The sequence below is a fragment of the Ambystoma mexicanum genome, chromosome 9, assembly GCF_040938575.1.
Source record: "Ambystoma mexicanum isolate Mex_15411 chromosome 9, UKY_AmexF1_1, whole genome shotgun sequence".
Lineage (NCBI taxonomy): Eukaryota > Metazoa > Chordata > Amphibia > Caudata > Ambystomatidae > Ambystoma > Ambystoma mexicanum.
This window is the reverse complement of record NC_090931.1, coordinates 616,788,913-616,815,411: the sequence shown is the minus strand read 5'-3', so window position 1 is coordinate 616,815,411 and position 26,499 is coordinate 616,788,913. Positions and strand designations below refer to the sequence as shown.

At 46.2% G+C, this 26,499-nt stretch overlaps 1 protein-coding gene across 11 annotated transcripts in view; it reads right to left on the bottom strand.

The window, feature by feature from the left end:
- MYO18A (myosin XVIIIA) overlaps nt 1–26,499 on the bottom strand; it is a 1,313,149-nt gene that overhangs the window by 749,381 nt on the left and 537,269 nt on the right. For 4 of the 11 annotated variants that reach the window (XM_069615285.1, XM_069615284.1, XM_069615288.1 and 1 more), the window contains exons 2-4: nt 15,952–16,166; nt 14,066–14,133; nt 4,276–5,136 (exon numbers count right to left, since the gene is read on the bottom strand). The exons of the other annotated variants lie outside the window; for them this stretch is intronic. In XM_069615285.1, coding sequence (XP_069471386.1) covers nt 4,276–5,136; nt 14,066–14,133; nt 15,952–15,988 — 966 coding nt within the window. In that variant the 5' untranslated portion in view covers nt 15,989–16,166. The remainder of the gene's footprint in view (nt 1–4,275; nt 5,137–14,065; nt 14,134–15,951; nt 16,167–26,499) is intronic. 11 annotated transcript variants of the gene reach the window in all.

Sequence of the window (26,499 nt, the reverse complement as noted above, 5' to 3'; positions counted from 1 at the left end):
TTCGGCTAAATTTAAAAAAAAAAAAAAAAAAAGGGGGCTCAAAAGGATCCTAGCTTGTGGCTGTAGGCCCATGACTATTCCCGTTTATGGACATTATTATTGTGTGCAAGACCGTGGTTAACACCAGTCAGAGATGCTTGGTGGAGTGTAACGGGCACCAGAGTCTTGTATGCACAAACCCTAAACTGAATGGGCAGTGGAACCTCCCGCTTCCTTCACTGCGCACCAAAGGGGCGATATAAGTCAGCGACAACAATGCGCTGATTCCTGGATCATTCCAACTTGGCTTCTCAGTGGAGTCTGCCAGGCAAGGTGCCAACTGCTGGTTTTAGTGACATGAACCGAGGATATTTCCAGACATCACCACCACTGCTCACTTTGTCTAGGCTACTGATGGAGCTGTTGGACACTGACCCTTGGCCTTGACTTGAACTAGTAGCCATGGCTTAGGTTGGGCTCGCTAGGTGCCAAACGGCTAAGGCATCAGTGTTCTGGCCTTAAGTGTGGGAGTGCCCAGTTGCCCTCTAGGTTGTAATCTGTTTTCATTCAGTGTTCCAAGCTCCTGTCACTTGTAATTGCCCGAGAGCGGCCTCTATGCTTCTGTGAATATGTTTTACTTTAATCAGTCCACACACAATTTTATAGGTATATGCCCCAGGCTAGTACAATTGTGAGGCCAATCTGTGATACCTCCCTGGCTTTGAGGCGCTGCACGGGGTCATCTTTTATCCTAGCTAAAATGTGGACACCGAAGGGACCACAAGTTGGTTTTTCTGGCCTGAAAGTATTAGACAAAAAAACAAAACAGACGAGAACAAAGTTTGAGCTGCTGAAATGTATAGGCATGTCACAGCAATAGCTCCTTCAAGCCACAAGATTCTACCATGAAGGCATCACAGAGTACCCACTATGCACCAGTGAAATCAAGATGGCGCAGCACAAATACTGCTACTCCTCCCCACAAACACAGATCCTGGTGTATCTAATCAGAGCTAAAAATGCACACACTGCAAGGGGGCACTTTCAAAAGGAAGGCAGCTGTTCAGAGACATAGGTGTCCCCTTCTATGGAAGGAGGATAACCTATAGACATAATAGTTCCTCTTAAAATCACACCTTTCACATATATGACAGGGGTTCATTATGCGTTGACATCTATCCCAAACGAGTAGATCAGTCTGTGTTTGCAATACCTATTCTCGAAAAAGGGTTTTTACCCCAACACATTTTTCCAGTTTGTTTCTCTAAAAATAAATCACTATGCTACTACAAACGGCCACCCTTCCAAACCCCATTACCTTCACCTATACCTCAAGATTTTACTTTTGCACCATGTCTGAAATGGTCTATGAGAAAAATGTCTTGTGTGCCCTTTCACCTCTCAAACCCAAGCCCTGTTTTATGGTGTAATTTATATTACCAAAATAGGATTTGCTGTGGGATCGACTAATAATCCTGAATCCAAAAAGACAATGGCATGTTGCCTGAAAGCCCTCAAAGGACAATGTGCCTGGATGCCTAAAGTGCACGCTGGGCATGGGCACGCACATGGTAGCAAGGATGGCATTTACCTGAAAACATCTGGATTGAATTCGTCACAACCGTTTCCAACAACAAAAACATGGGTGTGACCTCAGAACCTATGCAGGAGACAATCAGCAGGTCAACGTAACGCGCAACTGGCACGCAGCAGGTTAGTGCCATCAGAGAGTTAGTGTCTTGATGAAATTCTCTAGGGCCTTCTTTGCAATCTCATTGGGTGGAGTTTTGGAAGTTGCCTGAAATAACGAGGGTGGACGATTTGTGAAATAGAGATCCCCTGCAAAGGAAAGTGGGATTGCTTTCTTTTTATTGTAGTGCCCACAGTCATTCACTGTTCAAAGCCTTAAGACGTAACCCCTATTTCTGGAACTCTGGGGGTGTTTCTCCTGAAGAATGCCTCACCGCCCTGCAATGCATGGTTTACACTGAAAGAATGGACACTTGCTAATGTGGGTCAGTCTGCCCTGATGGCTTCCCAGATTACCACACCATCTGATGACGGGCCATCTCACCGAGAGGATATCGAAATAAGCTACTTCAAATATCTCAAAGGCTGCCAAGGCGGACGCATTACTTGACGCAATCTCATTTGCGTTCATGTCCAATGTTTAACTTTTGACTTATTGGATTTGAGGCATTGCCTTGAAAGTAATGCCCTAGTAGAAGCCGAGCTCAAACTGCAATACACTGGTCTTTCAGTCAGGCAATCCTTTCTTCAATACTCTTCTCGGCTGCAGACTACATCTAGCAATATTAGCATGCCCCAAGTACGGATCAAATTGTCCAGTTTGGGCAAGACATTAAAGGCCAAAGTTGCGCAAGGCAAGTATCTGAACAGCAGTTCCTTCAACGTGTGGACCCTTTGTCTTTTGAGGCCTTGAACATGTTCATTTCTCGAGCTGCTGTTGTGCCATTGTCAATGTGTAGGGCTTGGTACTCTAGTGCGGTAAAGCAGGAGGTGGGGAGACTTTTCACACTGTATAATATTCCTCTAGTGATACTTGCAGTCTCTCTTGGCTCCATGTGGCTGTCCAAGAGAAGAAACAATAACTCGGTGCATGCTTGGGCGAGAGGAGCATCCATTGAAAGAAGGACACATTCATTTTACATCTATTAACATCTTAAATCATTCATTCATAAAGGAAGCTACTGAATCCAACCACAGAGAGAGAAGAAAACCAGGATATGTGTGAAAGGTCACCATGTCATCCGATGTAGAAGTTCACTGTCCCCTTCTGGGTAGTTAGGGGCGGTAGTTGCTCATTAGGCAGGATCAAGGAGACAATGCATAAAAATGCTTTCAATCCTACAATAGGACACTTCCTATTACTTTAATGATTGCGGGGACATTGGTGGTTAAATGCTGTAGCCATATGGTTCTTTTAACATACTAATTAAATAATGATGTAACTGTTCTAGATTGCAAGGTTTTAAAGTTTTCCTGGGTTAACATAAGGTAACACACAAATCAAGACGTGCAAGTTCCATTCGCTTTAGGTACTCTTAGTTGAACTTGCGATGGGTTCCTGCCGCCGAATGCTACTCGTGGCACGATAGAATAAACTTTGTCGCAGATGTTAACCTGATGCATTTTAAAAAAGGGGGCTCTTGACAGTGTCACAGGGCCTCTTTTTTTCTGAAACAGACCTGGGGTTCTGGCAAATCAGAAGTGAAAAGCAAGTTTGCTCTCCAAACTCCTGATATACGAAGTCAAAATACCTAGTTTTGTTCAATGACCCTAGAAAAAAAAACTGATTTTAAAAACAAGAAATGCCCTTTACTTTTAAATTTTATAGCATGCAACAATTAAAGGAATTTCTTTTTTAGTAAAGTCTCATCTTATAAGTAGTGCACTCTTAGTTTAATTTGCAATTCATCTTTCCTATAGCGCCAAGATATCTCTCAGACGGCTGCTGCATTTATAAAAACCCTACATAAACCTAACCTTGAGCTTTTTCTATGCAACTGATTTTCTACTCCATGTGCTATGAATGTGAACATCGAATGTAACCCAGTTTGGCCCATCTCCTGTTGACACAGCTTCGCTCCAATTGCACATCTGTTTCTGCCCAGATTGCTCTATGTGGGTTTATCGTTGGCTACAACGTTTCCCAAAAATATTCATATTTTTTGCGACATAAGAGCGACATAAGAACGGGAGAAGGTCATTGATTCTGTAAAGGGGATGCGAGATACATAGAGGGAAAGAATGCAAGGTGGTACCCACACCATTATTTACGGGGTGCATGGTTCACTTTGAACAGTCCTTATTACAAACAATATAGAATAGGAACCAATCTCCACTTTAGAAGGATTTCTGCTGGAGTCTGAAGGTTTACCAGACAGCTGAGCAGGCCTTTTAGGAACACAAGTGGAATGGACCATTGACAGAAGCTATGCCCAGAGGAGAGCAGAGCTCTATAGAGCAGTGTGGTCCATTGATTCCAGAGATGACCCTGACTGGGCTAGTTTGCTTACCTGTAGTGCCACACTTAAACCAAAAACTGCAAGAAATGTTCTATCCTGTTAGAACACTAACAAACCTTTCATTAACACAACACAGTTGCAAGCTCTTTTTCGCAGGCAACAATTTGGCGCTTGCTCAGACCAAGTCCCAAGTGTTGCATGCATGATTAAAAGTAGCTATGTGGCCAAGCAAAAAAACAAGCAGAGACTTGGCTCATCACACGAACGGGCATGCTTGTGAGGTTAGTCTGCACACAATAAAATGTACCTCTGATCGAAAGCCAGAAGGAGATTTCGAAGACTGTCTTTGGCCAACTTCTACCTTTGCCAGAGCCATAGACGTCACATTCTGTTCTAGGTTGGGTTTATTCTCCGGCAACTTTGTTTCCACCTCCGACAGAGGTTTTTCTCCTGGTTTCTGACCAACTGGCACAGTCGGCGATTCAGTCTTCGGCTCAGGAGTTTTACCCTCTTCTCTCCTCTCAGGCGGCCTGAAGCGCGGTCTGTGTTCTTTCGTTTTCCCTCTGGTCATAAGACTGGTTAGGCCTACAGAGATGTCGTCTTTCGAACTGTCCTTCTTGGCATCTATCCTTGGTGCTGGCTTGGGAGGTGGAGGAGGAGGAACCTTTGCCAGGATTTTCTCTTCTGCCTTGGGCTCAGGACTTGGCCTAACATTTTTAGCATCTTTTCCCAGTGTAGTTGCACCACTAGCTTCTTCCTGTGGAAGGACCTTTCTCACCATTTTACGAACCACAGAGGCCACCTTCCTCTTTGAGACTCCCGGTGCCTCTTCCCGTGCAGGCTCAGTCTGTGCCCCATTCATTATTGTAGAGTTTCTTTCAACTGAAGGCTTGCCGTCACCATTTAACACAACCTCAGAAGGTGTGGGACTTTTCATCCCCTGCGGACTTGGGGAAGCTTCTGGACTCCTGACTCTCCAGGAACTTTGTGAAGGGTCCGGGCTCCTGACTCTCCTTGAACTTGGAGTTGGTTCTGGGCTCCACACCCTACGTGAAGGGGGTTCAGGAATATCACCCACAGATAAGCTTTTGGTAGGTTCTGGACTTCTGGTTTGCTCTGGGCTTTTGGAACCTTCTGCCCTATCGTTCATAGCATCTGTGTTTTCTGACTACATGAATATATAAATAGGTTAAAGAAGAGACAAAATAGCAATAAATAACACAACACAGTCTCAACAAATCCTCAGCGCACAAAAAGAAACATCTCACACAACAATGAAATGAAATTGAACCTATTGCATTTGTAGGAATGGTTCTGACATTGTTTTAATCACCATAAAAGGTAACACTTAGTAAGAGACCATAAAGAAGGCTCAAAACAGCCATCTCCCATGCCAGTGCAAGTTTGTTTAAAGCAGAGGCCACACGTTAGAAAACATCTATAAGCCACCCTTAAATTCAGACTAGGTTTACAGTCTACTCACTCCCAGGCAAGCCCCTGATTCACCTTACACCAAAGCTAAATCTCTTGAGTAAGCGAGCAAATCTCTGCAGGTGGGGTATCAGAGGACAGTCTCAATGTTCTGAATCTGCCATCATATTCCATTAAAAACTCACAGAATGGGTGCTCTTAGCTGGTATCTTTTGCAAAGAAATCCTAAGCATGTGTAAATAATCACAGTTGGGAGAAGAGCAAATCCATTGTGGTGAGTCTGGATTGCACAAATGATAGGCAGAATGGTAAAAATGTAACATATTTGTAAACTTCAAAACTTTGTGAAATGTATGTCAGCATATGGGAATTAGCGGACAGCCTGCGACCAGAAAGCTTCCCCAACTTTTTATTGGCTTGACCCCACTAACCCTATGTTTTAAAACAGTAAGTTGATTATGACCTTCAAAACAATTGCTATGGGCCCCTTAAACATCCCAATCACAACCTTCTGTTGCCACCCACTGGTGACTCGCCCACATGTTTGAGAACCCACACACTGGGGAAAGGCCTACCTCCCAAGAGAGTTTATTAGGTAAGACAAGAATATCAACCCTAAGAGACTAAAGGATCCCATAGGGAAAGCAAAAAACCAGGGCTTAAAGGACTATCAAGAGTGGGATTTGGATCAAGAGCCAAACCTTAAGATTGATTTCTATCAGAGATGGGAATAAGGGTGATCTACATGAGAGTGATTCAATTGACTATTAAACCTACGGATTAAGCTTGATGGCACATTGTGTTCTTTTACCGGTACGTAAAAGATAATTTTCAGAGTGAAGAACCTTTTAAAGACAATAACTAATATCCAACTCTTTAACGGCAAGGGCTCAATCAGGGTTGAAGCAGAGGAAGCCTGAAGAGGAAGGGGTTCCTCGATTCCAACTTTGGTCTACAGTATCTGCAGTGTGACTAGCAGCAACAATCATTTGAGCATAATCACTGACCAGATCAAAGGCTGTGAAAGCTGTGGAGTAACACCGGGTCATTGGGTCCTCAAAGGCACGGAGGGTTGATGCATTCTACAATAACTAAGCCCTCACAAACAATCTTTCCACTAAACCAAGTACATATGACCCTGTTGCACCAAGGAGAATAAGACTGGCCCTCAGATGTCATAGAAACCCAAACAAGTGAAACTCTACCGAACCACAAAAATAATGTGATGATCCAGTGAGCGAGTAATTCGGCACAGAAAGATACCTTTGCTAACAGCTCTGAAGCACCTGAAACGGGGCTCGTGGATTTAAGAGAAGGGGTGATTTGCCATTGAAGTATTCAAGCAAATTCAGGTTAACTTTATAGTGTTCTATGTGCGCTCTACAAACTGACAAGGGTGCCAATGGATCCAGTGTTTAGCACTACCATCAGCACGCATGGCACACTTAAAGAACGGACCAAAACAGAACAGCAGGGTCAGTGCAAAATTAGGAAGAAGCTTTTAAGACTGATCTCTAAGCTTTGATACAAAGCAGGCCAGGGAAAACAACAACTGTGAGGTGAGGGGCCTAAAGACTTTCAAGGGCATGGGTGGGTTTGTGGATTTCTTAAGTGCCTTTAGGGAGAGGAGACTCTCTTTCTTAGGAGGGGCAGAGGAGGTGCTTTTCACAGCTGAACAAAGGGCATGAGCATCCCCGTACACATTAAAAGCCTATGCGGTCATATAATATGCCATTGTATGTATATCCCAGCGGAGCTCCAACAAGAAACATGGGAATACACTTCCCCCTACATGGCCTTTCACCCTATCCGAGGGTGCTGTGATTAGTCCTTGGAAAAAGCCTGGGGCTGGGGAAACGAAGGGAGAAATACCAGGTAAGGAAAGGGTAAAGTAGAAGCGCTTGCGAGGGCAAGAAAAGCAAATGAAGGGAAACCTTGCTGCCGCACCACACCGGATATGCTTTTACCATTTGTCGGGACACCCCACATGGTCGCCCGGCCCTGTGCAGATCCAGAGGCTGGGCTGTAGTGTTGCCCTTTGAACGTCGGGGATAACGACATTGAGGGTTTAGAAGTAGATCAATGACAGGAGATGGGACCCATGATGAATAAAGAGCTCATAAATACAAGGACCACTAAAGGAGGGGTAGCGTGGGCAAAAATACAGTTCAAAACCTGAAGGTCCCGGAAGTAGGTGGGGTGCTCTAGTGCTTAGGTTGTTGGCGATGAATCAGAAGACCAGAGCACACTCCCCCCTCAAACTTGGTCAAACTGGGTGATCCTGAGCAAATAACTCTTTTTATGTTCTTATATCTGAAAAATGTGGGCCCATATATACATATGCTGAATGCAAACATTAAGCACTATGCAAATAACTACACATTCAGCAATGCAAACATTTCAACTGCGAGGGTTTAAACTGCCAGAAATATCGGGCGATCTAGAAGTACAATGCTTAGAAAAGTGCTTCAATAACCAAAACAAAGACACATGAGGCTCCACCTGAGCAGGCTAAAGAAGAGTGGGTGGAGGAGACATTATGCTGAGATCCCCGGGATTATGTGCTCAAGTGTCACCACCCAACCTCCCCCGCCCCAAGTAATCGAGCTACTGAAAAGATGTGCACCCACGGCGGTCAGAATTCAGTGGCAAGGAGCCAGTGGACGAGACGACAGGGAAATCATTGTTTAAGGTTACGGCTTAACACGCGTCTGAACAAATTCTTCTTTTTAACTTTCCAAGTTGCAACTTTTAAGGCCATTTACTTCCAGAAAACCTCTCTCTAATTGGAATTCTACCAAGGGACTTAGTTGTCCAATTATCTCAAGAGAAATGCAAAAATCATGTTTTTCTTGAAGTAAGCATTTTTGTACTATTAGGGGAAACTGTGAGGAATACGACCATTCACATGGTGGGTGTTTGCTCGCATGGGCTTTTTTGAATTGTTTAATGAAATGATGGTAGACCAACCTCAGGAAAATGTGTGGGGCTAATACACACACATTTTTTCCTATGCTCACACCACGACAAACGCCTAGACTCTGGGTGGACACAGCCTACAGGCACAGTCTGCCCTGTTATATTTAGTTAGAATTTGACAGCCAGGAGTGCAGCTTGTCATTGCCAGGAAGGAGGAGAGCCAACCTTCCCCCAGCCAAGGCCAGGCTGATTAACAAAGCTCCATGGATCCGCCCAGCTCTTTTGTTAGGCCCTGCAGCTGGTGGCAGCGAATAACACACCAATGTAGGGTACTTCAAGCAGGCCCACATGGGGCCTGACTGCAGAGGTTTCCAAAGGAGACAGGAAACCAAACAAACTTTCATATGTAACTGTCAACTGAAGCCAGCTGCCGCCCTCAGTATCAATGACAAGTGAACTGTCATGTCTGGGGTCTGCTGTGGACCACCCCGCTAGGAGGGACCCCATTCATACGGTACGAGAAAGTGCTTTACAGGAGCCAGAGAGTCTAGTCTCACTGCAGCTTCAAGGGAGACCTGCCGCTTTAATCAGGAATCACAGAGAGATGCATTAACCAGAGAGACCATTTGATCAACAACAGACAGGTGGATGGGTGGGACTTGGTATCACAAGGGAGTGTGCCTAGAGATCTTCCTGTTGAGAGAAGATTTCTACCATTTTAGCTCTGGGGCACACCCTGTTCCTGTTTGCACCTCTTTACCTTTCCCGTTACAAAGCACTCTGGTTATGACCCCACGCATACAGGAGATTGTTGGTAGGGACCCCGCGATAGGGGTAAAGGGCAGTGAAATGTCATGTCTGGGACAGCTGTTTACAGTAGTCCTCTCTGCAGGGGGACCCCATTCAGAGGGTAGGAGTATGTGATTTGCTGGAGACAAAGTCTGTTCTCATCACAGCTTCAAAGGAGACCTATCGCTTAATCAGGAACCACACAGAGCTCAATTAGCCAAAAGACTCTTTGATCCACAACAGACAGGAAGATGGTGGGACTTAGTATGACCTGTTTTAATCCCTTTACCTTTTCTGTTGCAAAGCTCTCTGGTTATGACCTCATGCATACAGGAGATTGTTGGTGGGGACCAAGGATTGATGCATTAAGATTGTCCTACACCAATCACTGTGAGCCCCTCTTTTGGGCAGATAATCTAAACACTTTGCAAGCAGTAATAAGAAGAACTCATTTGGACCCTGGCGGAAGGTACAGTCTGCCTTACAGCTTCCGCCAGTGATGGCAGGCCAGGATTTCCAAAGAGGGAAGCAAGGTCCCTCCCCTAAACATCTCACAGGGAACAAACAGATGCTGAATCCAGAGGACCCTCCAGAACCAGTACCCAGCCAGCACACAGCGTGCCCTGCTAGGCTCTGCAAGCAAGTTTCCTAGGTGGGAAGTGCCAGAGAGTCTCTAAACCAAACCAAGGACAATGCTGTTGCCTGCAACACTCTGCTCAGCTTTGGGCCGTCTGCCGTAAAGGACACAAGCCCAGTGAAGAAGCTAGGAGGAGTACATCGACAAGCATCAACCAGCGCCCGTCTTAAAGGACATTTGTTTAGCCAGTCAAGCCCCTCGAACTGCAACAGACTGCAGCACTAGCTATTGTCACGCTGCAGTCGCCAAGGTCGTCCAAGATGTCTCAACCAGTGCTTTAGACATGCCAACCAGCACCAAGACATTGCTTCTTAACCCTGAGCCGCCGTGTAGGCCAGCCTGCAGCAATCTGTGCTGCCTCACTCAATGAACTTTCTGCCACCTGATACCCCCAGCTGTATCCTGTCTTGAACCCTGTTGCAGAAGCTGCTAAGCACCCCGAAATCGATTCAACTGTGTCGAGCACCAAGAACTTCTACAAGCACAAGGCACATTGTGGTTCTGTCCCCCTGGTCCTTCTCTGAAAGCCCCTAGTGACTCTTTACAACCCATTGCTCCCTTTGTGCTGAAACCAAGTATCCTTTAACTGTTGCGATTAATTACTTTACCGACTATCCTCCTGTCAGTATCCAGAGAGCATCCCTTTCCTTCTTGCAACGGTCTGTCCTCTGCATTCCTTTACAGGGTGGGTTGAATTTCTTAGTGTGATACTGAACAGTCCCTTTTATCATTGAGTAATAATTGTACTTTCGCTGTGTTGCAACTAATCAACGATCTACGACCTTGTGGAGATAAGCCTGCCGTTCCGTCCACGTTACCGAAATTGGACAAGGAGGTTTATAATTTTCTTGCGTTTCCAATCTGCTTGGATCCCTTCTTGTGTACTAGAGGGGTGGGGCCGATTGAGGGTTTAGAAATTGATATTAATTTCTGGACCACTGTTGTCCCGGAAGTTGATTCGTCAAAGTGTCATTAGATAGGGAACTTAAGCAGAGTGTTGGTGAAAGGGCGTGGTTACTTGAGAATGCTGGAAACGGAAGGCTGTGAGAGTCATCTCCATTCAAGTGTAAATCTGTGGAGCAGAACGGCTCAGTCTTCTGCAAGGCTGCATGTACTTGCTATTATCCTGCCTCTGCTTTATTCGAGACGCATTCGTTATCTGTGCAGCTGTTTTTCAAAAGGTCACAACTAGCTGCCCAACATTTACCTACATCGAAGGAACCAAAAACGAAATGAAATTAATCAACGGTTCAGAGCAGTCTTTTGCAACTCCCTGATGGTTGCTTGTTTGACACATTGAAATTGGTTGTTTAAAACTGCAGATGTAATCTCATCGTGGAAGCGGACTGTGACACAGGTGTCTAAGTATTTAATCTAACAGGGGCGTTTCCGGACAGCTGTTCAGCTATCCCTGACAAGGAAGTGTACATACACTTGCACTACCAGAATACAAAAGGGGGTGCAGATCACAAGTGTATAATAATAAGTGTGAATAATCAAGGAGATTTATTAGGGGAGATAGGTGGGCAGTAGTTTGTCAACAGTACTAGGGTTATTGGGGCTCAGAAGTTACTTCCCATGGAGATTGTGTAGCAGAAGAGAAACCGTCCATCAAGTCTGCTGTTATCGGTTATATGTGTTTTTGTAGTGCCCTCACGCCTTCGGGTTCATGGCTGCGCTATACAAGTATATTAAAGTCAATTTAACCCAAGAGGCCAGATACACCCACATTTACTGAAAGGGTCCGGCATTGCCTTGGTGTGACTTCGTGACCTCTGATATCACCTCTCAGTGGTGCGGCTCCTTTTAGGACGAGTGCCCTGCCCCTAACGCTTTCTCCTATTGTGGGTGGTGTCATGGGAGGTGGACAGCATGCCCCTTCAATCATTGGCCTCTCAGGAGAGCCTGACAACAAGGATTTACACTGGTGCCACTTGCTATAGTTTTAGCGCAATAGCCACTTGGCTGAGAGAGAAGTCATTATGCCTTGGAGGCAGTCAGTTCAGAGAAAACCCTGGGGCAAAGGGTCAATTGCATGAACTCCTCCATGGTGTTCTGCAGACAGTGAAGGGAGCTGAAGCGGCAGAGTGTCGGGGTCTGTCACAGAAGGCCTGGTCCGGCCAGCGGTGAGCGATGTTTCTGTGCCGCTGGCTGGCACGATCATCAGACTGCAGTGCAGAGCTTCTGAGAGCAGACAGAGCATGTCGAGGAAGCATGAGACAGCACTTCAGAACTAGGAGGGGGAGCCACCATCTCCACTCAAAATGTCAACATGCCGCCTCGCTCAAGGAGAGCGCCTGGGCTCTGCAACTAAAAGCCATCCCAGAAGTCTCCACAATAGGCGCCGAGAAGGGGAGGCGGAGCTATGCAGCGTTTACTTTAAGAAACGCGCAAAGTAATGCCCAGGAAGCGGCGTCCCATCGTGAATCTTACCAACCTGTGCAGAGAAGTCCGGGACGAGAAACCGATCCTGAGAGATGCATATCTCGCCGTGGATCTTTGGCGGACCGGGGTAAGACACATGGAGCGGGGTGCAGCGCTCTGCCGGCGAATGGACAGAGGACCAAGCTCCTGCTGAGTCAGCAATTTCCCCATCCTCACCCGGACCTGGGTAGCAGATGACACCGACAGGCAGAGTCTCTGCCCCCGCCACTCCTCCATGCACACTGTGCAGAGTACACTGCGCACACAAGGAGCTGGGAAGATAGCTCAGTGGACTGAGCCTTCGCAGGCACAAAAAGGCAGAGCACTGCTGAGCCCTTTCCTCTATGGTAATGAGTATATTAAGCTGAGTTACAAGAGCCCCCACTGCTTGCGAAACAAGAACCAGTTCAGTGTGCGCTGCGTGCTAAATCTACTACCTCTATGGGCTGCATTAGGAGTAAGACGCAATAGGAAAAACAAGTCCTTTTAAATCTTAATTTTTCAAAACAGCACTGCGTTTTGAGTTGGCAGAGCCTGTGGTATTTACACCGTACATAGACATTAGCGTATGGGGAAACTGTGGTTTGTTTACCTCATGCAGTACTTTCTATGAATCTCATGCGAATGATAAGATATGGTCAGCATTTCATCTGGGATCTCGTTCCCACTTTCATGTTGGGGGGCGCGGGGGATACTTACTTGTCTTCCTGCCTGTGTTCAGAAAATAACTAAAGCACAAAATGAAACACCTGGAACAGAATGTGTCTTATTCTCAGAGCTACAGGTTTTATTATATAGCTGCCGCTATCTCCACATGGTCGTACAATTTACCATGGGAACCAGCTGCCCTCATTATCTAGGAGTAGAACCTCTTAAATCACAGTTACCTTCTGGGCAGTGACTGGGGGAAGAGTAGGGTGGACTCACACCAGACTGACTCTTTTCCAAAACATGCTTGGAGGAAACTCTGGGATGTACCACACATCCTCATGAGCAGTGGCGACGAAGAGGCAGTTCCACTAGGAAACAACTCGGTCTCAGAGGTGAGCAGTGATGGTCACAGGCTTTTCATGGCTGGCAGTGACGCAGGCAGTATATATGCAGACGTTGGGATTATCGGAAACTAACTGAGGAAGCCGCAAAGACTAGAAAGGCAGCCACAGCGTGGTCAAAGCAATGCTATCTCGAATACGAAACAAGAGGCACGCAACCAATCAGCTTCTACACAGTCAAAATAGTCACACAACTTTTGACCCTATCCAAGAGTGAAACCATTTTTTAACAACTTCTGGACGCAGACTTGAGACTGATCAACACAACATCTTAGCAGCATGGCGAGAAACCAGCAAAACCAACCACCTTGCTGCAGTCATACCACAGATATGTAATGTTATAGTAGAACGGATAACACAATGATACTGTTTTAAGCCGATCATGCCTATTTTTGATATCTCCATAAAAAGAGCCTGTAGGCGCAGAACAGAAACACTGCACTAGAGCTATGGACAGCCTCAGTTGTCTGGGCTAGCAATTCACTAGGCCAGGTTTCTCCAAGTCCAATCCTCAATACCAAAATCCACTTCTAGCACATCCACAGAAAATAGATCTGAATATAGTAAACCTAAATTGAAGTCATTTGTAAAGACAGTTGTTATCTTGAATACCTGGTGTGGCTGGGGGGGTCTTCAAATCCGGAATTGGAGACCCCTGTCCTTGACTACAACTGGCCCCACAAACTTGACTTGCTCTACAGCCTTCCCTTCCTCCATTCTATTAGTCAGTTTCTCATGCCTGGGAATGTCCCACATTGTAAACAAACGTACACTGGCACAGGTACTAAAGTGGGCAGTGCCCCCCACCCACCAAACACTACAAGCGAACACCCAGAAACACTTACAGACTCATTTTCACTACCCGCAGAACCGTTTCGTTTCTTAGACGAGGGCTTGTCTTCTTCCTTAACCTAAAGGTACAAGTAAACAAATGGGTGGGGTAAAACAAAAATAAAAATCATATCGCATGGTTCAAATAAAAGGTGCTACAAAAAAATAAAAAATGTCACAAGTGAGCTTGTAGACCGCTTATCTACCGTTTCAATGTAGCCTCTGCGATCTTGTACCCAAGTGTCCACTCGGCACAGCAAGCATGTGTTGATTGGCTAAGCTGGCATAGATAGATGTCCGAAAACATGTGCAAGTGTGCAGTGAGATGCCCTGGAAAACCGGAATGAATGATGGCTATTTATCATGACGGATATTCAGTGACGCTCACAAAGGTGTTCTTGCCATCCCCACCAACTGTTGGAAGGAACGTGCCCCCCCAGAGGGGGCAAAGAACATAAGCACAACTTCCCTCTTCTCCTTGTACCAGCCTGCATTCCTTGAAAAACCTACTCCGTGTAACCTATAGTTCAATAAAAAAAAAAAAAACGCCTCCGTGCGGTATGTTCCCAGAATGCTAAGCAACCTGTCACTTATCAGGTACGCTCCCTTTAGGAGTTGCTGCATAAAGATAGGGCGGGGTCAACGTTTAGGACCCAGCCTGCCCAACTTTCCTGCAAAATGCTCTCAAAAGCTGTAGCCGGGGAGGTTCATAAAAGACATGCTTTAGATCCAAAACGAAAGCGAAGCACTCTGAATGGGTCCTAAATCGGAAAAAAGTTACCTTGGTACTAGTACAAACTTAAAGTCTGCAATTCAGTCATGTGACATTCAGTTTGCTGATGGAGGGGTAAGAGATTTATATTTGGGGTGCGTGTGTACTAACTACAGGAGTACATTGAAAGCTGCAACCGAGTGAGAGGGTTATACACAAATGCAAAAACCAGCTGGAGGAAAAGGATTGCGAGTAGGGGCCAGCTCCATGCACCCCACTGTAGTGCAACACTCACATCGCCAGCCTTCCACAGGGAGCATGTGCCACTGCAAGGGCACTCAGAAGCGGGCACAGCAAGCCAACTTAGAGAGTGTTAGTGCCAGGCCTCGGACCATGCAGTGGATCACCTCTTTTCTGCCTGGTTTTTGCACCCTTTGGCATTGCCCTATTATCTACGATTGCCCACGGAGACTGATGTCTACTATGTTTTCCCTGAGGTAGTGCATCGTCATCATATCAACGCATGCACTTTTGTTGGGATTAATAGAATTCAGGATGATTCAAGGTGTGTACATTTCAATCCAAGTGGAGGAGAAATGCTGAAACAGTAGCAGCACAGTCCAACATAAGTCTAGAGAGTCATCCCATCAAATATTTTTTGAGAGATCTAAACCCTCCCAAAGGTCTGTGCAGGAATGCACTTCCACTTTTGCCATTCTAAATTCCCTACAAACCTACCTCAAAGTGTCTTTTCTTTCTTAAGGAAACTCGATTGCTTAACTATTCAGTGAGATATCCATTTTAGGATCATGTCAAGTTGCTCAGGGATCATCTTCTAGAATGTTTTAAGCATGTTGCACGTGTCAGTGGATAATTAGTGTCCCACCTCCGAAACCTCTACCCCAACCATAAACATTATTCTAAGCAATTAAAAAGGTAGCATGCCTGTCTGCCTGTTCACCCCTTGTTCAGCAATGTAGGCCCATAATGAAGCAGGTGCAAGATTTCCCAATAATTCTACTTCTAATATGTTGATATTTGCCGTATTTCAATGTCGAAGTTTGTCATGAAGCTGTTTTCACCCCACCCTCCATCTTTCTCCCAAAAAGCAAACAGACACACAAACATGCGGAGTCCCCCAAAAAGAGGGAGCCGAGAGATTCAGGAGATGCGAAACACAACTTCCCTTTTGTTCCCAGAATGCAAAGCGGGAGGAAAATGCCATGACAGCGCTCTCATGAGGCGGCGGTCGTTACGCTGGGTGGGATGAGGCACGAGACAGGCAGGGTCGGCAAGGATTGGAGACGGTTTAAGCTAGGAACCGGGCTTCCTCCTATAGACCGCGACTGGCGCCCCAGGGTATCCCTGGTCTACAGTCATGCAGCAAAGGGGAAGGACAGGCACTGCAAGGTACAGAGAAAAAAAAAGGGTCAAAGCAAGTCAACAGGAAATAAAATACAAATCAGGTTAAGATGCAGGATTAGACGTTAGTCCTGGATTAAAGGGCCACTGCCTAGACGAAACACACACGCACCAAGAGCAATGGGAAGTCTGCAAGACGTCTCCAGGAGCCTGCAACTAGTGCAACCTCTTCAGTATGGACTAACATTTAGCAAAATCAATGCCGCTAGCAACCAGGGTATTCATTCTTAATCCTCATATCATTGGTTTTAAGCAGCAGTAGTACCAAAATAAAAAGCAATGACAAATACATTTTGATACCCGATTACAATCTCAATGCCATTTTCCGCCTCGTGGGAAATCAAGATTTACAAGCTCTAAAGCAGGCTTCAGGATGTGTGATTATTTCATCTGAGCAAGTCCGAAGTGGAGTGCATGTTGCAAGTTGGCATCCTGCCTACACGGGTTGCCACCACATGCACAGTATGCGTCTGCAAGACCCTTGTAACTTAACTGTGAGAGCGAATTGCAGATGTCTGATTTTTTCAGTCTGCTTTCTATGTCTATCTTCAGATGGCCCAACAGGTTCATTGGTGGATGCACATGAAAAGCAAATGTGTCTGGGTTTTTAAAATGTTCTTTTGTTTAGCAATGGCACCCATTTTACCTGCGGCAGGATTGCTAAAGTGTCCGAGTAGCAGTGTTGGTGGGATACACAAGTTAGGATGTCCCTAAGCATACCCTAGCAAATGAGGCAGGATGGCTTCTCAATTAGTCAGTAGTTTGCGGAGTTTCAGGGCATCAAAAGCCCCATCCTTGCAACCAGCTGAAAGTGTAGAATTCTTGCTCGTGCACATTCAGTACCCAGAGTATTTGGATGCAAAGTCTTGCTCTTTACATGTATGCTTTCAAGGACATGAAGAAGGGAGTAGTTTCTTACCTGTAACTCCATTTCTCCAGCGTTGGTATCTTTCATGGATTCACATGCTTAGAATATTCCCCGTCGTCAGACTGGGAACCCTCGGTACACATATATAGTCGTTTCCAATAGGAAAAAACTTCCGACACTTGTGTGTCCTATCCCCGTCTACGTCCTCTCCGGGGCCGCCCACGCACGCCCCGTTGGACGCAATGGTATACAAGCCACGCCCCCGCGGGTCCCGTCAGATTTCGGCCCCTCCAAAGAGAAAAGGGGGGGGGGGCGGCTTACATACATATCTTGCACATTGCATTCCGGGGAGGCCGGTGGGCGCATGTGAATCCATGAAAGATACCAAAGCTGGAGAAATGGAGTTACAGGTAAGAAACTAATCCCTTCTCCAGCATTGGATCTTTCATGGATTCACATGCTTAGAATAGATTGTATAGCAGTATCATCGAAGAAGGAGGTGAGAGTGCAATGTAATTTACATTCACAAAGACAAAAAAAACACCCCCAGTTCAAATATGTATGTAAGCCGCAACTTATTTTCTGATATAAGCATTTCCATAATACATAGTTATGCATCTATACACAATTATCCACCCACATATATATATATATATATATATATATATATATATATATATATATATATATATATATATATATATATATAATAGGCAAAGTAAGCGACAACAGTTTCACCGTACTTGGCTTACCTCATTGAAACAGATGGCTTAGCACTGCCCGTCCCATCTGTACCTCATCCGCGTGCTGCCTTTCCAGGCAGTAATGGCATGTAAACGTGTGTGGGACAGACCATGCCGCCGCCTGGCAGATGTCTGTCAGAGGAATTCCTGCCCATAGAGCTGTGGAGGAGGCTGTCGATCTCGTGGAATGGGCTCTAGGGCGTCCTTGTAGGGGTCTCCCAGCCTTGGAGTGACTAAAAGTAATTGCCGAAGAGACCCAACGAGCCAGGCCTTGCTTGGAGATTGCCCTTTCTCTCGTCGACGGACCGTAGGCAATGAACAACTGTCTGGTAGTTCTGATATCTTGCGTCCTTTGCAGGTAAAATTTTAACGCCCTTTTGACGTCCAGAGTATGAAGGGCTTTTTCCGCCGCCGACGACGGGGACGCAAAGAAAGTAGGAAGGACCAGGGTCGAGTGCTTGTGATAGACTGTTGGTACTTTCGGGATGAAAGTAGGGTTAGTTGATAAAATTACTTTGTCCTTAAAGAATCTCATATATGGAGGATCTATGACCAATGCCTGTAATTCCGACATTCTTCTAGCCGATGTAATGGCAATTAAGAAAGCCAGTTTCCAAGATAGGAACTGCATGGATGAAGAGGACATTGGCTCAAATGGAGGCTTCATTAAGGCAGCCAACACCACATTTAAACTCCACGACGGTGGGAACCGTTTCGTAGGGGGGAAAGTTCTAAAGAGACCCCTCATGAAATGTTTCACCAGTCTGTCACTGAATAATGGTGAAGACTGTCTCCTCCTCGTAAACCTTGAAATGGCCACCAAGTGCACTTTGATGGACGATGATGACAGCCCACTCTCAGCTAGGTGAAGAAGATACGGAAGAATTTGTTCAGGGGTTACTTCTAAAGGCTGAATTTCGTGCTGTGTTTGACACCACGTACAGAACCTTCGCCATTTGCATATGTATGATTTGTTAGTCGAAGGGGCCCTAGCCGCCTGCAGAATTCTCCGGCAATCCGACGAGACTTTCAAGCTGCCAAACTCTGAAAAGTCAGGAGCCATGCTGTTAAGTTGAGGCTGTCCGGATTGTGGTGCCACACCGTTCCCTTGTCCCTGGACAGTAGGTTCGGCACTTTCTGGAGAGTTATAGGCTGTTCCAACGACAGATGCAGGAGGTCGGAAAACCATGGTTGTCTCGGCCAATACGGTGCCACTAGAATGACCCGGCATTTGTACCTGCGAATCCCCTGGATTGTCCTCCGTATAAGGGGGAACGGAGGGAAAGCGTACAGGAATTTGTCCGTCCAAGGAAACAAGAACGCTTCCCCCAGGGATCCTTTTTGAGGCCATCTGCTCGCGAACTGTTCGCATTTCCTGTTTTCTTTCGTTGCGAAGAGGTCGATTGAGGGGGTCCCCCACCTTTCGAAGATTATTTGTAGCTGACCGGTGTCCAGCTCCCACTCGTGTATTTGAGCCATTGTCCTGCTCAGGGAATCCGCTTGCACATTCTTCACACCCGGGAGATGGTAAGCCACTAAGGATATGTTGTGTTTCAACGCCCAGTGCCAGATCTTTTGAGCTTCCGCCGAAAGGGTCCTGGATCTGGTGCCGCCTTGCTTTATCAAGTAGAACATGGCGGTCATGTTGTCTGTCAGCACTCTTACTTTTGATCCTTTGATATGTGGAAGGAATGATTTCAAGGCCCATCTCACTGCCCTCAGTTCCAGCACGTTGATGTGTAGGTGCGATTCGGTCGAAGACCATCTGCCCTGGGTTTGATGATCGTTCATGTGTGCTCCCCAGCCCGTCAGGGAGGCGTCCGTGATGATGGTGTTCTGAAATTCCGGCTCTTGTAGAGGAACCCCTCTGTCCAGGTTGTGAAAGATTTTCCACCATTGGAGGGATCTGATGACACCCTCGTCGTCGACGGTTATCCTGTCTGACCACCGGCCCGTGGCCTGCTTCCATCTGTCCGACAGGAACTCCTGTAGAGGCCTCATGAACAATCAGCAGTTTGCTACTAGGTGGATGCACGAAGCCATGGAACCCAGGATTGCCACATATTTTCTCACGGAAAATGTGCTCTGTAGGCGAAGTTGACTCGTCAGTTGTTCGATCTTCAATATTCTGTCTAGGGACGGTTTCACTATTCCCGAGTGGGTTTCGAATTGAGCTCCCAAGAACTTCAAGCTCCTTGAGGGCTTTAGAGAAGACTTTTCGAAGTTCACTGCGAACCCCAGTCGTTGCAGAAGTTGTAAGGTGGCTTGTACGCTGTCGTTGGTCGACGCTGGGGAGGATCTCCTCACAAGCCAGTCGTCGAGGTACGGGTATACATGATGCCCTCCCTTTCGCAGCCAGGCTGCCACAGGTGCCAAACATTTTGTAAACGTTCTTGGGGAGGACTTTAGACCAAATGGGAGCACTGCAAATTGGTAGTGTGTCTGACCTACCATGAACATCAGAAACCTCCTGTGTTTTTGACACACCGGAATGTGGAAGTACGCGTCCTGTAGATCTAGTGACGCCAAAAAATCGTCCTTTTGGACGGATCTGATCACCTCCTGCAGTGTAAGCATTTTGAATTTTTGACTCTGTAGGGTCTTGTTGAGGTCTCGCAGGTCGAGAATAGGGCGCCATTTTCCGTTTGGCTTCTTTACCACAAAACACCGTGAGTATACCCCTAGGCCTTTCTGCGATGCAGGGACTAATTCGATGGCGCCTTTCTGTAACATGAGTGTTACTTCCTGCCGCAAGATGTTTAGATTTGGCTGGGATAGGTGTATTGGTGGACATTTTGGAGGTTTGCATTTGAATAGTAGGGAATGTCCGTACCTCACAGTGTCCAAAACCCACTGATCTGTTGTGATGGTCTCCCATTCCTCGATGCAGCTTGACACTCTTCCTCCCAGAACGGTACGCTTCCCGTCATTGCTGGTCTTTCTGTTTGCTCGTCGACGACGAATAAGTTGGTTGTCTCTTGGAAGACTGGAAGTTTCTGCGCCGGCTTGAGCTCTGAGAGGCGCGTCTATATCCTTGGGAAGGATACGCTGATCTACCAAAAGATCTATCCCTGGTTGCTGAGAATCTTGAGTTTCCAGATGCTCCTCTAAAGGGACGAAAAGAACGAAAGGGCTTACCACTCTGGAGAGAACCCAACGAGCGTGCTGTATCCGAGTCCTCCTTCATGCCCTTCAAGGCCTCGTCCACCTTTTCTCCGAAAAGAAGATCACCTTCGAAGGGCATGTCCAAAACTTTATACTGTACTTCGGGTCTGAAGTTGGTGCACTTAAGCCAAGCCTGGCGTCTTAGAACAACTCCGTTATTTATTTGTTTAAAACCCAAATCTGCCAGGTCCACCGCTATGTTAATAGCATGATTCGATGCCTCTTCGCCTTCTCGAACCAGGGACATCGCCGTTCTTCTATGTTCTTCCGGGAGGTGGTCCAGGATAGGTGCCAGTCTGTGCCACATCTCCCTGTCATATCTGGCCACAATCGCCAGGGAGTTAGCTGCTTTCACCGTTGAGGCCCCCACAGAAAGAACCTTCTTACCAAACACGTCTTGGCGCCTCGCCTCATTATCTGGAGGGGTAGAGCATTTATGTTGGGCCTTTGCTTTTCTCGTCGCTGCCGACGACACCACCGAGTCCGGTGTAGGTTGAGCCGAAAGACACTTCGGTGTAGAGTCTGGTACTTTAAATTTCTTTTCAATGCGGCCTTTGACAGCCGGCTCAGAAAATGGGTGACGCATGGTTTGGACACCTTCTTTCCAGACATGGTCTAAAATGGGTATTGAGAATATTGAGCGTCTACTCTTGCCCATATGGTCAAAAAGAAAAGTCCTTTTTCTCCTCCTGTTGGACCAGGCCAAACTCCTTGCACGCTTTTTCCATCATAGAATGAAAGGCACCTATATCGTCCGGTGGTGACAGGTGAGTGGGACTCTTTGGTGTTTCCATTTCTACATCCGACACCCAGGATGGATCCCTAGATGGTGAGAGGGATATATCTGACGCTGACCCGTGGTCAGATAGGGAGTCCGAAAGCTCACCTTCCTCCTGGACTGCTGGAGTAGTTGGAACCCCGATCGATCTGGTCGGGCGGTGTGAAGGGCTGGGCTCGTCGACGGGGGGGTGTCGACGGTACAGGTGGAAGCCTTTCGTCCAGCGATTTCAGCAGCGAGTGTAAGGAGGACAGTACCTCCATGGACAGGGTCGCCCGAGAGCTTGGAGGTTGGGTAAACACCTGAGAGCAGGTTTCTCCTGATGGAAACCTGGCTCGTAGACCGAGGTCCTCCGGGCTCACAATTCTGAAGCCGTCGTCTTCTTTCGAGGCAATTGACGCTGCCTGTTCCTGTAGCAATGTGTCAGGCAACCCCATATCAAATACCTCCGGTCTCCAGGCCAGAACTTCCGTCGACGAGGACATCGTCGCCGAGGTCGTCGCTGGGTTGATGACGGGTGAAATCGACTGCGTCAGCGGCAGTGAGGACACCGACTGGTTCGTCGACGTTGGGCCTGCAGGTGGTTTAGGCGGTCCCGCCTTCACAGCGCTCTCCCTGCGTTTATCCGAATCTCTACTCGTGGCTGATCTGTGTTGATCGCCCGAGGAAGATTTAGGCCTCTCCTTTCCTTTCTTCGACGAAGTTGACGAAGATGTCTTTCTTGCAGAGTCTTTAGAAGAGTCCTTGGAAGAGTGACTTCGTGGAACGTCCTTTTCCGCAGGTCGTGACTTCTTAGCCGGGGGTTCCGATGAAGTTGAGCGTCGAGGGGCTCCTGATGTTTTCGCAGAGGCCACGCTGCGCACAGAGCCCACCTCTGACTGAGGGTACGCTCCCGCACCGTCATTTAACCAGGATACCAGCCGTCGATTTCGATCCTTCAGGGTTTTCTGGGAAAAACCTTTACATATTTCACACTGGTCTGCCGAGTGGTGTGGGTGGAGGCAATAAATACAGTCTAAATGGCCGTCCCCCTCGTAAACCTTCTTCAATCCGCACGTGGCACACGGGCGAAATAGAGGTTTTCCTGACATTCCGATAAAATTAACAAACTCACAGGAGTTCGACAATTCGAAAAATCTAGCAGTAGAGACTACGCGAGGAGATCCCACTATCTTTGGAGACGGTTGAAATCTGATGGGACCCGCGGGGGCGTGGCTTGTATACCATTGCGTCCAACGGGGTGTGCGTGGGCGGCCCCGGAGAGGACGTAGACGGGGATAGGACACACAAGTGTCGGAAGTTTTTTCCTATTGGAAACGACTATATATGTGTACCGAGGGTTCCCAGTCTGACGACGGGGAATATTCTAAGCATGTGAATCCATGAAAGATCCAATGCTGGAGAAACTTCAGCCTTAGTAAGCACAACAGGCGTCCAGGTTATCCAAGTTTTAGCAATGAGGAAATTGCTCACGAAATTTAAAATAGATTAGTAAACTAAAAATGTTTAAGTGTTCAAGGTTCAATAAGATTAAGTAATTTGCCCAGCATGAAACAATTTGGTGGTCAAGAGGGGAATGTGGGATTTAAAACAAGGTGTTTACCATTTGGCAATAATCACTCCCAGGCAGAATGCTCCAGTGTTTTAGCTTTTGGACATGACATCACTTCTTAAACTGGTCATTGTCTTGGGTACATCTCATTTCTGCACATAACTGGGCAGAAGCACAAACGGACATGTTGATTTACCCAGGAGCACATGATTTGGGCGATGCAAGAATCCGAGATTGGAACCGAGGTCTCCTGCTTCCAAATTCTACGTCTCCTGCTGCACCAGTTTCACACAGTGAAGCTCAATGTCTGCTCTCCCACCCAAATCTGTTTCTTGTCACGATTCGTGCCATGGCTCCACCTGTACATTATTATTGCAGTTTTGGAGTTCATGCGTTTGTGTCATGCACAGCCCTTCGTTGCCAAATGAGTGTGAGGGACCTGTTCCACAGTCTCTATGAGAAAGGGGGCCTGCCCTAGAAATACGGGGGGTGAGGGTAAAAGACACGTCTCCAAAGTTATTATAAAGAGTGAGGCTGCAGCCCGTTATTTGCAACCAATGTAGGTTTCCTGAGATGTTTAAAGGGCATCACTGCCATTTACAGAACCTCAAGGGACCGAGGACTTTCTCAAGCTGTCGTTGGAATAGAAGTCATGGGAAGCCTGCACAGAGTGAAACCTCAAGTTACAAAAGCCTCGACATTCAAAGAGGCGTTCTCTGCAGCAGCAGCAGCAGCAGCAGCACACGTCTGCAACGCTCTGCCTGCCTCCCTTTGACTACGGGTGCATCCATGATCTGTAAAAACAGATTATTATGTACTCTAGGGTGCACTGCACTTTTAATGTATGGTAATTTTTCCTTCCATTTTACAGTGTTTGTACTACTTTACCTTTTCGATTGCACGATGTTTTGTACCTTTGTGCTTAGTGCCCAGAATGTTATTTTAAATTGAAGTGTATGCTATGTTTATTTTTAATGTAGTCATTGCTTTTCGAGAATTGTTATTCCAACTAAAACATAAGCATTAGACCACTCTCAAGCTAATAAGAAAATCCAAGCCTATTATAGGGGATACATGAAATCAATAAAATTGGAGGCACACATTGGGGAAAATCAAGCAGTACTCCAAGCATTGGTAACAAACCAACCATGCCAACGTTTGGACAACTGTCAAAGGCAAACTGAAAGGTTCCAGTTTGTTAACGGGGTGCTCTATACCAGGGCGTTATTTGGATGACCTATTTCAAAGACAAATATACTTTGCTTAAGGGCGAGGTGGAATGCTCAGTCCCCTCCACGTGCAAGAGTGATTTGGCATATGCCCGTGAGAGGAAGAGGACATTCTTGGGCCATAGGGCGAGCAAAGGCATCCAGAGCTTCGGTTCCGGATAGTATTCCTCCGGTGCTCATAAACAAAAAACCCAGGTGTCTGGCTTGGTCCCTTGACTGTTTTATTGAAGACTCATAGGGTGCCTCTGACGTGGCAGCAATCGATTATAATTACGATCTATAAACAAGGCAATAATGCAGACCCCAAAAACCTCAGGCCAATTGCTTTGCTGGATGCATCAAGTAAAATCTTTGCGTCCTTATTCCTTAGCGACCTCACCTAACAGATATCCTCTTTAAACATGATCTCTCGATATCAGGTGGGGTTCCGAACTGGCATCGGGACCACCTTAAATGCTACAGTAATATCACACGTGTTAGCTGCTGTGAAAAGAGTAGTGGTGGGTTCGGCTTATATGGCATCTGTTGACACGTCGAATGCTTTTGATACGGTGAGCAGAAGCATCATGTGGAGAAAACGTATCGACTGGAACATTCCTCTGAGAACCGTACAACATTTGGATTTGTTGCATAGGGATTCTTCACTGAAGGTGAGGATGAGCAGGGAGGGGGCCTTAGCAGGTTCTGTGCCCACCTTTGTGGGCCTTAGGCAGGGCTATGTTTTGGCCCCCACCCTGCTCAAACTGTAGATCTTGTTTTTCGACAGTTTGTGGGAGTCAGGGGGTTAGGCCCAAAAAAATGGGCTCAATTAATTTTCAACTGGCTTGCCTTTACGGACAATATTGTCTTGTTTGATAAAACCCCAATTGGTCTCCATAGGAAGCTGAATCTTTTCCATCAATATGCTGTCAATAACAATCTGAGGGTGAACGGACACAAATCGAAGGTTATAGTTCTTTCCACTAAACAGCACCCTAACACTTTTAATTGAAAGGTGGGTTCCCAGCCCTTGGAAAGAGTGCAATCAATGAGGTATTTGGGTTACAACTTGACTTACACTTATTCAAAGGGGCTTGGGAAACCTTCTTGAAAGGCAGATTTATTCTTCTTCTCACAAAAATGAAAAGAGTACATTCACAATTGTGTCATTATTCTCTCCTGCCTCTGATTAAGTTTTATTTATTGAAGGGTGAGCCCACAATCTTAAGGATTGGATATTGTACCTTTGATATGGGTGCCTATCTTAACTTTTTGTAGGGTATGCTGTGGAAGAAAACCCTGGGTTTGGCTAACTCTATGCCTAATGCGGTCATCAGGCATGACTTTGGATTAGTTTCCTTAGCTGGGAGGGCTATGTAGAGGAAGCTAGCTAAATTGGCCAAGTTTCTTAATCCGGCGGATAATTCTCGATATCAAAAACTTGGTGATATTTCTACTTTAGACTCAGCAGTTACGATTAATGATTTCAAATAAAAAATGTGCAAGACTCTGATAGATTCCTCGATGGAAGAATTGAAAATTACTCGGATGGTGGTAAAAAAGAAATTGTTTGTGGTTGATTGGACGGAAACTGCTGATTTGCTGGCCACGTTTTCTCTCTATAAAGAGTATGCCAATTTTAGAAGAAGGAGAGGAGACATTCGGGAATATATTTCTTTATTCCCTTGCCCGGAAAATTCGTGGAGTTTACCTGCATTTCCGTTTGAATCAGTTTCTAACCTTAGGAGCAAATGTGATAAGTCAGTAACTAGTTCATATAGCAGGTTTTCCACTGAGACTACGTTAAAACGGGTAGTCATGTGCTGCGTTTACGGACCATAGGATCTGGTTTTTGAGGTCAGAATTGCTCTGTGAGATGTTTTGGGTTAGACTGATGTGGGACAATGTGATGAAATCGATTTTGGCAATATACACTTTTTTTTAAGGATTGTTTTGGAAAAATTTGATATTTTTTAGATTTATGCATGGGTTTTATTGAT